Raw genomic sequence first — 12,500 nt, forward strand, 5'->3', positions numbered from 1 at the left:
TTCACAAACAGACAACGATCCGAACAGCATTCCTCTCCTCCATCCGATACCGCGCAAACCCTGAAGAGCAAAGGAGAGGAAAAATAAAGCCATAAAAAACATAAATACACCCAAAAAATACATCAAATAAATTAACGAACCCACGAAACCACCGCACGAAGACCCAGCCTACAACAGTTGTTCAACAGGACTTGTAGTAATTGTAAATCCGACAAGGAGGACAGTGTAACGAGACATCCGTTCCCACAAGATAAAGGCAGAAGGATTCGGGATTTACGTGGGACGGTGTTGCCTAATCCCCCCCCCCCTCCCTCCCTCCCTCCCCCGACCGACGGAGCCCAAGATATCAAGGGTTATCTATAGCGGTGTCCCTGTGAACAGATCGAGGAGCAGCTGGAAGAATTAGAGGAGGAGATGGTAGTAGTAGAGGAGAGGCTTGCAGAGTCTGAGGAGGAGCTGGTAGAATCTGAGTAGGAGCTGGTACAGTTAGAGGAGGAGATGGTAGAATTAGTGGAGGAGCTGGTAGAAGTAGAGAAGATGGTAGAATTAAGAGATGGTAGAATTAGAGATGGGAGAAATAGAGGAGGAGCTGGTAGAAGGAGAGAAGATGGTAGAATTAAGAGATGGTAGAATTAGAGATGGGGGAATTAGAGGAGGAGTTGGTAGAAGTAGAGGAGATGGTAGAATTAAGAGATAGTAGAATTAGAGATGGGAGAAATAGAGGAGCTGGTAGAAGTAGAGAAGATGATAGAATTAGGAGATGGTAGAAGTAGAGGAGGAGCTGGTAGAATTAGTAGAGGAGTTGGTAGAGTAAGAGGAGGAGTTGGTAGAAATGGCACGATCTATTACAATGAGAAATTACTGTACTAAAACAGAAATTACAACAGGAAAATGCTGGACTAAAACGAAAAGGAAAAGTCAAAACCTCAACTAAACGGAAAAATTATTATGCCACAAGAGTAACAGAAAGTTGATATCGAAAGAAGGAAAAAAAAATTACTCTAAAAATACGCACCAGTTTCCCTTTACAAATTTTCTCCTTTGCAGTTTCTCTAAATCAACAAAAAAAAAAAATCAAGTACAAAACCAAAATCCCTTCTGACCAAACCGAAAAAAAAATAAAACATCAAAGGGAAAACAATACGAAAAAAAATTGCACCATCTCAGCCTAATCCGACCGCACCAAACACCGTAAAACCATCGAGTGCAAACAAACAAACAAAAAAAATAATAAAAAAAATAAATAAATAAAAAATAAAAAAAACACGTGATCCCCCTGGCCTCAATCCGTGAAAAATGAAATAAAGAAAAAAAAGACGAAGAAAGAAAGAAAAAAAGACGAAGAAAGAAAGAAAAAAAGACGAAGAAAGAAAGAAAAAAAAAAAGACGAAGACAGAGTGAATGAAATGGAATTACCGCTATTTTAGTGCCATGACACGGCGACGGTGACGGCGAATGACAAAGAGAATGGTCATGTGACAGTGAGCATGGAGCTGATGGGAATGCTGACGGTGGCGCTCATAATGGCGCTGATGATAATGCTGACGGTGGCGCTGATATGATGACCATGGCGCTGATGGCAATGCTGACGGCGGTGCTCATGATGGTGACCATGGCGCTGGTGGCAATGCTGACGGCGGTGCTGATAATGGTGATCATGGTGCTGGTGATAATGCTGACGGTGGCGCTGATAATGGTGACCATGGCGCTGGTGGGAATGCTGACGGTGGTGCTGATAATGGTGATCATGGTGCTGATGGGAATGCTGACGGCGGTATTAATAATGGTGATCATGGCGCTGGTGGGAATGCTGACGGCGGTATTAATAATGGTGACCATGGCGCTGATGGGAATGCTGACGGCGGTGCTGATAATGGTGACCATGGCGCTGATGGGAATGCTGACGGCGGTATTAATAATGGTGATCATGGCGCTGATGATAATGCTGACGGCGGTATTAATAATGGCGACCATGGCGCTGATGGGAATGCTGACGGCGGTATTAATAATGGTGATCATGGCGCTGGTGGGAATGCTGACGGCGGTATTAATAATGGTGACCATGGCGCTGATGATAATGCTGACGGCGGTATTAATAATGGTGATCATGGTGCTGATGGGAATGCTGACGGCGGTATTAATAATGGTGATCATGGCGCTGATGGGAATGCTGACGGCGGTATTAATAATGGTGATCATGGCGCTGATGATAATGCTGACGGTGGCGCTAATAATGGTGACCATGGTGCTGATAGCAATGCTGACGGCGGTATTAATAATGGTGACCATGGCGCTGATGGGAATGCTGACGGTGGCGCTGATAATGGTGACCATGGCGCTGATGGGAATGCTGACGGCGGTATTAATAATGGTGACCATGGCGCTGGTGGGAATGCTGACGGCGGTGCTGATGATGGTGACCATGGTGCTGATGGGAATGCTGACGGCGGTATTAATAATGGTGACCATGGCGCTGATGGGAATGCTGACGGCGGTGCTGATGATGGTGATCATGGCGCTGATGGGAATGCTGACGGCGGTATTAATAATGGTGACCATGGCGCTGGTGGGAATGCTGACGGTGGCGCTGATAATGGTGATCATGGCGCTGATGGGAATGCTGACGGCGGTGCTAATGATGGTGATCATGGCGCTGATGGGAATGCTGACGGCGGTATTAATAATGGTGACCATGGCGCTGATGATAATGCTGACGATGGTGCTGATGATGGTGATCATGGTGCTGATGGGAATGCTGACGGCGGTATTAATAATGGTGATCATGGCGCTGGTGGGAATGCTGACGGCGGTGCTGATGATGGTGATCATGGCGCTGGTGGGAATGCTGACGGCGGTATTAATAATGGTGATCATGGCGCTGGTGGGAATGCTGACGGCGGTATTAATAATGGTGATCATGGCGCTGGTGGGAATGCTGACGGCGGTGCTGATGATGGTGATCATGGCGCTGGTGGGAATGCTGACGGTGGCGCTGATGATGGTGACCATGGCGCTGATGGGAATGCTGACGGCGGTATTAATAATGGTGACCATGGCGCTGATGATAATGCTGACGGTGGTACTGATGATGGTAACCATGGTGCTGATGGGAATGCTGACAGTGGTACAGATGCTCGTGGTGATCATGGTGCTGATGGGAATGCTGACGGCGGTATTAATAATGGTGACCATGGCGCTGATGGTACTGCTGACAATGGTACAGAAGCTCATGGTGATCATGGTGATGATGACGATGATGGTGGCGACGACGACGAGGAAACAGCCAAGGACGGACCCATCGGCGATAAAGACGGCGATCACGGCGACGGCGACGACCCTCTGCCCGCGCCGAGAACACCACTGCTGCCAAGGTCTATAACAAGTCCTTATATAGACCTTGACTGCTGTCTTCCTGCTGACGGCCACCCCACCCCACCCCACCCCCCCACCCCACCCCCACCCCATTACGCAAAGGTTTCCACCAGCCTGTGACTCTCTCAATAACAAAAAACACGCACAAATTTCGAGTTTTTGGATAGTTGATATTCTCCTTGCCAATCAAACAACTCCGCAAACACGCACAAATTTCGAATTTTTTTTTACAGTTGTTATTTTCCTTGCAAAACAAACAACTCCGCAAACACGCACAAATTTCGAGTTTTTTTTTGTAGTTAATATTTTCCTTGCAAAACAAACAACTCCGCAGACACGCACAAATTTAGATTTACTTGATAATTAACATTTTCCTTGTAAATCAAACCAACTCGGCGCCAATGTTTTATTCGTGCTAAGTATATTAGCGACACGCGGTTTAACACGCGTAAAAGAATATATCCGACACGAGATCAAAAGGTTTACGACCATGAAAGCCTCGGTTAATGTTGACCGTCTTTACTTGCCAAACAATTTCCTTCAAGATATTCCTTTTAAAAACGCTATAGACCATTTTTGGCCATTTTTACTTGCCAAAGTCTCCATTTCCTTCAAGATATTCCTTTTAAAAACGCTATAGACCATTTTGGGCCATTTTTACTTGCCAAAGTCTCCATTTCCTTCAAGATATTCCTTTTAAAAACGCTATAGACCATTTTGGGCCATTTTTACTTGCCAAAGTCTCCATTTCCTTCAAGATATTCCTTTTAAAAACGCTATAGACCATTTTGGGCCATTTTTACTTGCCAAAGTCTCCATTTCCTTCAAGATATTCCTTTTAAAAACGCTATAGACCATTTTGGGCCATTTTTACTTGCCAAAGTCTCCATTTCCTTCAAGATATTCCTTTTAAAAACGCTATAGACCATTTTTGGCCATTTTTACTTGCGAAAGTCTCCATTTCCTTCAAGATATTCCTTTTAAAAAACGCTATAGACAACATTCATACATCTGGGCATCTAACATTGGACCCTGAACGCATCAAACACGAAAAAAAACGAAAGACAATGGAACTGAACCAAGCGCATTGCACCACAAGTAGGCCACGAATCTCCAGCGTTGAAATAGCATCGAAATAGCAAAACCTAAGCCCTATTTGCAAATAATCCGCACTCGTATGTCGAACCGGCAGCTTCTTCCGACGACGACAATAAAATATCAAAACAATCCCCGACAGACAAGGAGGAGGGGGGGGGGGATAAATTTCATCCATCCGCCGCCGCGATAAAAAAAATGACTTGCAATGGCGACCTTGGCAAAGTGACCTTGCACAAAGGATTCTAATTCCGAGGTCAAGGCTTCTGTGACCTTGGAGCCCCGATGTTAGGGCCGTTTTTTCTCTTTCTTTCTTCTTTCTTTCTTTCATTCTCTCTCTTTCTTTGGTGATACGAAGCCCGATTCTTTGATTAAATTAAATTAGATTAAATCTCCATTCCCGCGAACGACTATTAGATGGCTTTCGGTACGATTTGTTTACGAGCGGCCACGTTTGTTTACGGGCTGATGACGAACACCGAATCTCAAGCTTATTCTACACCCGGAGTGCGTGTCATGTTTATTGCTTTGGCGCGAACGTGGCATTTATCGATAATTCCGCATGCATATTCAGCCCCGGCGATGCTGTGCGGGCGCGTCAAGGGCATCCCATCCCGAAGCTCAATAGCGGGGCACGGGGGGCGCGAGCAACGCCGCCCGCGCCGCCCGCCGCCCCAAGGCGAGTGCGACATACCCGTTGAGGAGGAGCCCCGCGGCGGAGGCGGGCGCGGGCGGGGAGGACACGGGCCTCGCCGCCCGCCGCTTGCCTTGCCGCTTGCAGGTGTGGCAGTGGATGGTGGGCGTGATGCCCGGGTACAGCAGCTTCTCGCGGAACTCCAGGCTCTCCATCATGCCCCCGAGGGAGGGAGGGGGGAAGGCGGGGCCCCGCTGCAGGAGGGGCCCCGAGGCTCGCGCGGGAGGGACCCAGGGGGACCCAGGGGGCGTCAGCAGGCGATCCCGCGGACGAAGACGAGCGGGCGCGCGCGGGGATCACATCGCCTCGCGGCTAGTCCATGCCGTGGGCGTGGGAGCGCCGCGCCCGGCCCAACCTGGTTCACTCGGGGTCCTCCGTGCCAAGGGCTCAACGCGATCACCACGGCGCCACTGAGGTTCACTTCGGTTCACTTATCACGGTCCTTGGGCACTGGTCCTTGGGCACTGGTCCTTGGGCACTGGCCCTCGTGGCGACAACACTGAGGTCACTGGCTGGCCACTCCTAGGAGGACACTCGATCTCTGAGGGAAATGGCTCCTGCAACGCATGGCACTCGTCACTATGCTGAGTCACTCGGCGAGGCGACTCAACCATAATAACAATCATAATAATAGCGTTGCCGTATCTTTTTTTCAATAATAGTAACTACAATAACAATGACCAAAAGATAATACCAATAAAGATAAAAATAACACGAATAATAATAACAATAATAATAACAATAACAATAATAATAATAATAATAATAATAATAATAATAATAATAATAATAATAATAATAATAATAATAATAATAATAATAGCAATAATAATAACAATAACAATAATAACAACAATAACAATAACAATAACAATAACAATAACAATAACAATAACAATAACAATAATAATAATAATAATAATAATAATAATAATAATAATAATAATAATAATAATAATAATAATAATAATAATAATAATAATAACAATAACAAAAATAACAATAATAATAATAACAATAATAATATTAATAATAATAATAATAATAATAATAATAATAAAAATAATAATAATAATAATAATAATAATAATAATAATAATAATAATAATAATAATAATAACAATAACAATAACAATAACAATAACAATAACAATAATAATAACAATAATAATAATAATAATAATAATAATAATAACAATAATAACAATAATAACAATAATAACAATAATAACAATAATAACAATAACAATAACTTGACAAGCCCACACGCAGCCGACCACCAGCGCAGCCACCAGGGTCACCGGGGGCGTGCCAGAGACCGCCCCCCTTCCCCTCCCCTCCCCTCCTCCCCCCGCGGGCCGAGGCGTAGAGGGCAAGGCCACGTCACGAGCCGCCCCCCCCCCCCCCGTCCGGCCAGGCGAAAGGGGGCGAAGGCGAAAGGGGGCGAAGGCGAAAGGGGGGGCGAAGGCGAAAGGGGGGCGAAGGCGAAAGGGGGCGAAGGGGGCGAAGGCGAAAGGGGGGCGAAGGCGAAAGGGGGGCGAAGGCGAAAGAGGGGGCGAAGGCGAAAGGGGCGAAGGCGAAAGGGGGGGGGGCGAAGGCGCTCACAGCGGGGCGATCACGGGGCCTGAGGTGGACTCGTGTCGGAATGCGCGGATCGAGGCTCAGCTGATGCACCGGCTGCCTATCCCCTATCCCCGCTCCCCCTCCCTCCCCGGCCTCGCTCCTTTTCTTCCTCTTCCTCTTCCCCTTTCTTAATCTTGAGATAGGGGAAGAGGAAGGAGGAAGAACGGGGAGTTCCTCTTTCCCGTTCTTCCTCTCTTCCTCTCTTTCTCTCTTCCCCACTTCCTCTCCCCCTTTCTTAATCTCTTCCTCTTCCCCTTTTCTTAATCTTCCCCACTTCCTCTCCTCCTTTCTCATCCTCTTCCTCTCTCCCTTTCTTCCCCACTTCCTCTTCCGTTTACTTCTTCCTCTCTCCCTTTCTTCCCCACTTCCTCTCCCGTTTACTTCCTCTCTTCCTCTCCCCCTTTTTCCCATTTTCCTCTCTTCCTGTCTCTATCTTTCCCTTTATTCTTCCCACCCTCCTTCCCACTACAGTTCTCCCTTTTCTCCGTTCTCTCTTCCCTCCCCAATTCAGCTCTTTGTATCTCGTTTCTCTCTCTCTCTCTCTCTCTCTCTCTCTCTCTCTCTCTCTCTCTCTCTCTCTCTCTCTCTCTCTCTCTCTCTCTCTCTCTCTCTCTCTCTCTCTCTCTCTCTCTCTCTCTCTCTGTTCATCCGCCTTCACTCCTCGTTATTGGACTGGTTTCATATATCAGAAAAAAATTCTCTCTCTCTCTCTCTCTCTCTCTCTCTCTCTCTCTCTCTCTCTCTCTCTCTCTCTCTCTCTCTCTCTCTCTCTCTCTCTCTCTCTCTCTCTCTCTCTCTCTCGATGTCGCACTTCCCCGTTTCACTCTTCTTCTCCGTCTCCCCCCTTCTACACCTTCCTCTTCCTCTCATGCCTCCCTCTCTCCCTTTCTCTCTCTCTCCACGTAGCACATTCCGCAGCCCTCAGTCCAGCTCCCCCCCCTCCTCCCCCCTCTCTCCTTCCCTTGGTGAAACAGGTGTGTATCAGAGCTCCCCCCCCTCCCCCATCTCACTTCCCCGTCGACACCTGCAAAACCATAGCGGCAACGTGACAGAGAGAGGGGGGGGGGAGAGAGAGAGTAAGAGAGAGTGAGAGAGGATGAAAGGAGAGAGACAGCAGAATGGAAGAGGGAGAGGGAGATGGGGCGAGGGAGAGGGAGAAGGGGAGGAGGAGGAGGAGGAGGAGGAGGAGGAGGAGGAGGAGGAGGAGGAGGAGGAGGAGGAGGAGGAGGAGGAGGAGGAAGGAGAAGGAGAAGGAGGAAGGAGAAGGAGGAGGAGGAGGAGGAGGAGGAGGAGGAGGGGAGGGAGAGGAGGAGGGGGGAGAGAGGGAGAAGGAAGGATAGGGAAGGAAAGGAGAAGGAGAGGAGGAGAGGATGGGAAACAGAGAGAGGGAAAAAGAGGGAAACAGATAGACCCACACATAGAGACAGAGAGAGGGGGGGGACGGGGCAAAAACGGTTCGAGAAGTGATGGCGGAAAGAGCTGTGGGTGGGGAATCGGGGGGAGGGGGGGGTGTAGAGGGGTGTCAAATTGCCGGAATATTCCTGGCAGTGACTCAGCCTGACAGACACCCCGCCAAGGTGCCACCCCATCACATACACATCCGCAGCGCACATCACCACGCAAACACACAGAACTCTCGCACACACACAACCACGCACACTCATAAACAAACAAACAAACAAACAAACACACACACACGCATAATAAGTGAGAGCGAAAGAAAGAAAAAAAAGAGAGAGCGAGAGAAAGAAAGAAAGAGAGAGAGAGAGGAGAGAGAGGAGAGAGAGGAGAGAGAGAGAGAGAGAGAGAGAGAGAGAGAGAGAGAGAGAGAGAGAGAGAGAGAGAGAGAGAGAGAGAGAGAGAGAGAGAGAGAGAGAGAGAGACAGACAGACAGACAGACAGACAGACAGACAGACGAGAGAGAGAGAGAGAGAGAGAGAGAGAGGGAGAGAGAGAGAGAGACAGAGAGAGAGAGAGAGAGAGAGAGAGAGAGAGACAGAGAGAGACAGAGAGAGACAGAGAGAGACAGACAGAAAGAGAGAGAGAGACAGAGAGAGAGACAGAGAGAGAGAGAGACAGAAAGAGAGAGAGAGGCAGAAAGAGAGAGAGAGACAGAAAGAGAGACAGACAGACAGAGACACAGACAGACAGACAGACAGACAGACAGACAGACAGGCAGACAGGCAGACAGACAGACAGACAGACAGACAGACAGACAGACAGACAGAAAGAAAGAAAGAAAGAAAGAAAGAAAGAAAGAAAGAAAGAGAGTGAGAGTGAGAGAGAGAATGAGAGAGAGTGAGAGAAAGAAAAAGAAAGAACGAAAGAACAAAAGAAAAGAAAGAAAAGAAAGAAAGAAAGAAAAAGAATGAAAGAGAGAGAGAGAGAAAGAGAGAGAGAGAGAAAGAGAGATAGCGAGCGCGACCACCTTTCCTCGCGGCCTCTGCAGGCGAGTGCAACCGCGGCGGCGCCGGGGGCCAAACATACCCCGGGCACACGCGCGAGTGCCAAGCAGGGGCAGGGGTCATTAGTGCCGGGAGCGACGCCGTGACTGCAGAGCCAAGAGAGGGAGAGAGAGGGGGGGGCGAGAGAGAGAGGGAGGGAGGGGGAGGGGCCAAGAGAGAGAGGGGGAGAGGCGAGAGAGGGAGGGGGAGGGCCAAGAGAGAGAGAGAGGGGAGGGCCAAGAGAGAGGGGGGGGCCAAGAGAGAGAGAGGGGGGGAGGGGGAGGGCCAAGAGAGAGAGAGAGAGAGAAGGGGGGGGGGGAAGGGGGCTCTTCCCGGTGCCACGGTGTCTCCTCGCTCTCAGCGTCGCTCCGCCTCGCCTACTGGCACTCTTAGCTACAGCTGGGGCGCCCACGCTCAGGCACACACACACACACTTTGGCACTCTCGCCCTTTCCCATTCCCAGGTACACTTCGTGGCGCGTCCTGGCACTCCGATGTGGATTACGTTTCTCTTAGGCACACACTGGCGCTCTCAGGCACACTCTCTGGCACTCTTTAGGCACTCTCTAGGCACTCTGACACTGCCGCGCGCCTCCTGCTCTCCACCCGTGCGGGCGGGCAACGTGTAAACATATCAAGGTCGCCTCCCCTACCCCCTACCCCCTACCCCCTACTCCGACCCCCGCCCCCACCTTCACACCCATCCCCACCCCAACCCCAACTCCACCCCCCTCCACATCCTCACCCTCACCCCCTCTCCCGCCCTCACCCCCATCCCCCACCCTCACCCCAACCCCCATCCCCACCCTCATCCTCACCCCCATCCCCACCCTCATCCTCACCCCCATCCCCACCCTCACCCCAACCCCCATCCCCACCCTCACCCCAACCCCCATCCCCACCCTCACCCCAACCCCCACTCCCACCCACACCCTCACCCTCACCCCCATCCCCATCCCCACCCCCACCCTCACCCCCCCACCTTCTCCCTCACCCCCACCCCTACCCCCAGCCCCGCTTTGAGCCCCGAGAGCGAGAGACCAAATAAACACCAGAATAAATCGTCTTGCTCTTCCTCTTCCCGGTTCGTCTTCGTCCTCTTGGAAATCTTTTTTTCTCTCTTTTTCCATTCAATTTCCTTCTCCTTTTCTTTTTCTTCTATGCCCTTTAGCTCCCTTTCCTTTGTCCTTTTCTCTTTCTTCCACTTCCTCCCCCTTCTCTCTTCTTCCGCCTTCCCCTCTCCCCAATCTCTTCTTCCACTTTCATTTCCTTTTCCTTCTTCTCCTCATCCCTTTTACTTCCTCCACCCTCACCCCTTTTTCTTTCTTTCTTTCTTCCTTCCTTCCTTCCTTCCTTCCTTCCTTTTCTTTCTTTCTTCCTTCCTTCTTCATCCCTCCCTCCCTCCCCTCTCCCTTCCCTTCCCTCCCCTCTCCCTTCCCTTCCCCCACCTCTCCCTCCGTTCCCTCCCCCTCTCCTCCCCCTTCACCTCCCCCCTCTCCCTTCCCTCCTCCCTCCTCCCTCCCCCTCTCCCTTCCCTCCTCCTTCCTCCCCCTCTCCCTTCCCTTCCTCCCCCTCCTCCCTTCCCTTCCCTTCCCCTTCCCTCCCCTCAACCCTCCCCCTGCAACCGAGCCCCGCAGAGCCAGCCACAAAGCCCCCGGCCGCCAAAGAGCCATCTGGCGGCGCGTCAGAAGAACCAAGACTTTCCCTCCACGCCGAAATCTACCGCAAAAAGAGAGAGAGAGAGAGAGAGAGAGAGAGAGAGAGAGAGAGAGAGAGAGAGAGAGAGAGATAGAGAGAGAGAGAGAGAGAGAGAGAGAGAGAGAGAGAGAGACAGAGAGAGACAGAGAGAGACAGAGAGAGAGAGAGAGAGAGAGAGAGAGAGAGAGAGAGAGAGAGAGAGAGAGAGAGAGAGAGAGAGAGAGAGAGAGAGAGAGAGAGAGAGAGAGAGAGAGAAAGAAAGAAAGAAAGAAAGAAAGAAAGAAAGAAAGAAAGAAAGAAAGAAAGAAAGAAAGAAAGAAAGAAAGAGAGAAAGAGAGATTAAAAGGACGATAACTAATTGACAAGGACACGAAAACAAACAAGAAAAATGCAAAAAAAAAAGAGAGAAAGAGGAATGAGACGACTGCCACTTCACCCTGAATCGAAAACAAAAAACAGAAACAGAGATGCAAAGAATGCGACAAAAAAGCGAAATGACAACTAATTCGCAATCAAACGAATAGAAAAAAACAAAAGAAAAATGCTGAGAGAACGCGATAAAAAAAAAATAAGTAAAAAAGGAAAACAACTAAATTCGCAAATAAAACCAAAAACTAATGAAAAATAGATTAAGTAAAAACACATTACCGAATTCCCGAGTAAACCAAAACAAGAAAAAATACCCCGCAGCCTTCACCCCCCCCAAAAAAAAAAAAAAAAACAAGAGATTAAAAAAAAGAACAACTCATGAATAATAAACCAGATAAAAAACACAATAAATAATTCCCAAGTAAACCAAAACCATAACAAGAAAAAATACTCCACCAGCCTCCCCCCCCACCCCAAAAAAATGAAATTAAAAAAAGAACAACTAATAAAAAATAAAAGAAACAAGAAAAAAAAATAAATATAATGAATAATAAACGAAAAAAGAAAAACAATTTAAATACATGTTTATGTAAAAAAAAAAATCAAAATGTTAAAACACAAATATACTTCACAAATAAACCCAAACCAAGCCAAACCCAAACCAAGAAAAGATACCCCCCATCCCCCAAAAAACGAGATTTAAAAAAACACTAATGAAAAATAAACGAAACAAGACAACAAATCAAATCCACATTCATCTTAAAAACACCAAACCCAAGCCCAAGAAAAGATCCCCCCTTCCCCCACCCCAAAAAACGATTAAAATAAACTAATGAAAAATAAACGAAACAAGACAACAAATCAAATACATATTTATCTTAAAAACACCAAATACTTCCCAAATAAATACATGTTTATGTTAAATATCTTAAAAACACCAAATACTTCCCAAATAAATACATGTTTATGTTAAAATTTTACAAAAAACACACCAAATACTTCCCAAATAAATACATGTTTATGTTAAATATCTTAAAAACACCAAATACTTCCCAAATAAATACATGTTTATGTTAATTATGTTAAAAAACACACCAAATACTTCCCAAATAAATACATGTTTACGTTAAATATCTTAAAAAACACACCCATCCCTCCACCCCAAAAAACGAGATAAAAAAAACTAATGAAAAATAAACGAAACA

The 12,500-nt window shown here is 47.7% G+C and overlaps 1 protein-coding gene across 18 annotated transcripts in view; it reads right to left on the reverse strand.

Annotated features, from left to right (window-relative positions):
• hpo (serine/threonine-protein kinase hippo) overlaps positions 1 to 12,500 on the reverse strand; it is an 87,262-nt gene that overhangs the window by 40,814 nt on the left and 33,948 nt on the right. For 10 of the 18 annotated variants that reach the window (XM_070116774.1, XM_070116775.1, XM_070116767.1 and 7 more), the window contains exon 2: positions 5,162 to 5,718. The exons of 3 other annotated variants lie outside the window; for them this stretch is intronic. In XM_070116774.1, coding sequence (XP_069972875.1) covers positions 5,162 to 5,319 — 158 coding nt within the window. In that variant the 5' untranslated portion in view covers positions 5,320 to 5,718. Of the gene's footprint in view, positions 1 to 1,416; positions 1,440 to 3,295; positions 3,379 to 5,161; positions 5,813 to 12,500 lie in introns of those variants that run through there. 5 more of the 18 variants (XM_070116765.1, XM_070116766.1, XM_070116762.1 and 2 more) reach the window with 4 other exon arrangements.

This window comes from Penaeus vannamei, chromosome 39 (assembly GCF_042767895.1).
Source record: "Penaeus vannamei isolate JL-2024 chromosome 39, ASM4276789v1, whole genome shotgun sequence".
In the NCBI taxonomy this organism is placed as follows: Eukaryota; Metazoa; Arthropoda; class Malacostraca; order Decapoda; family Penaeidae; genus Penaeus; species Penaeus vannamei.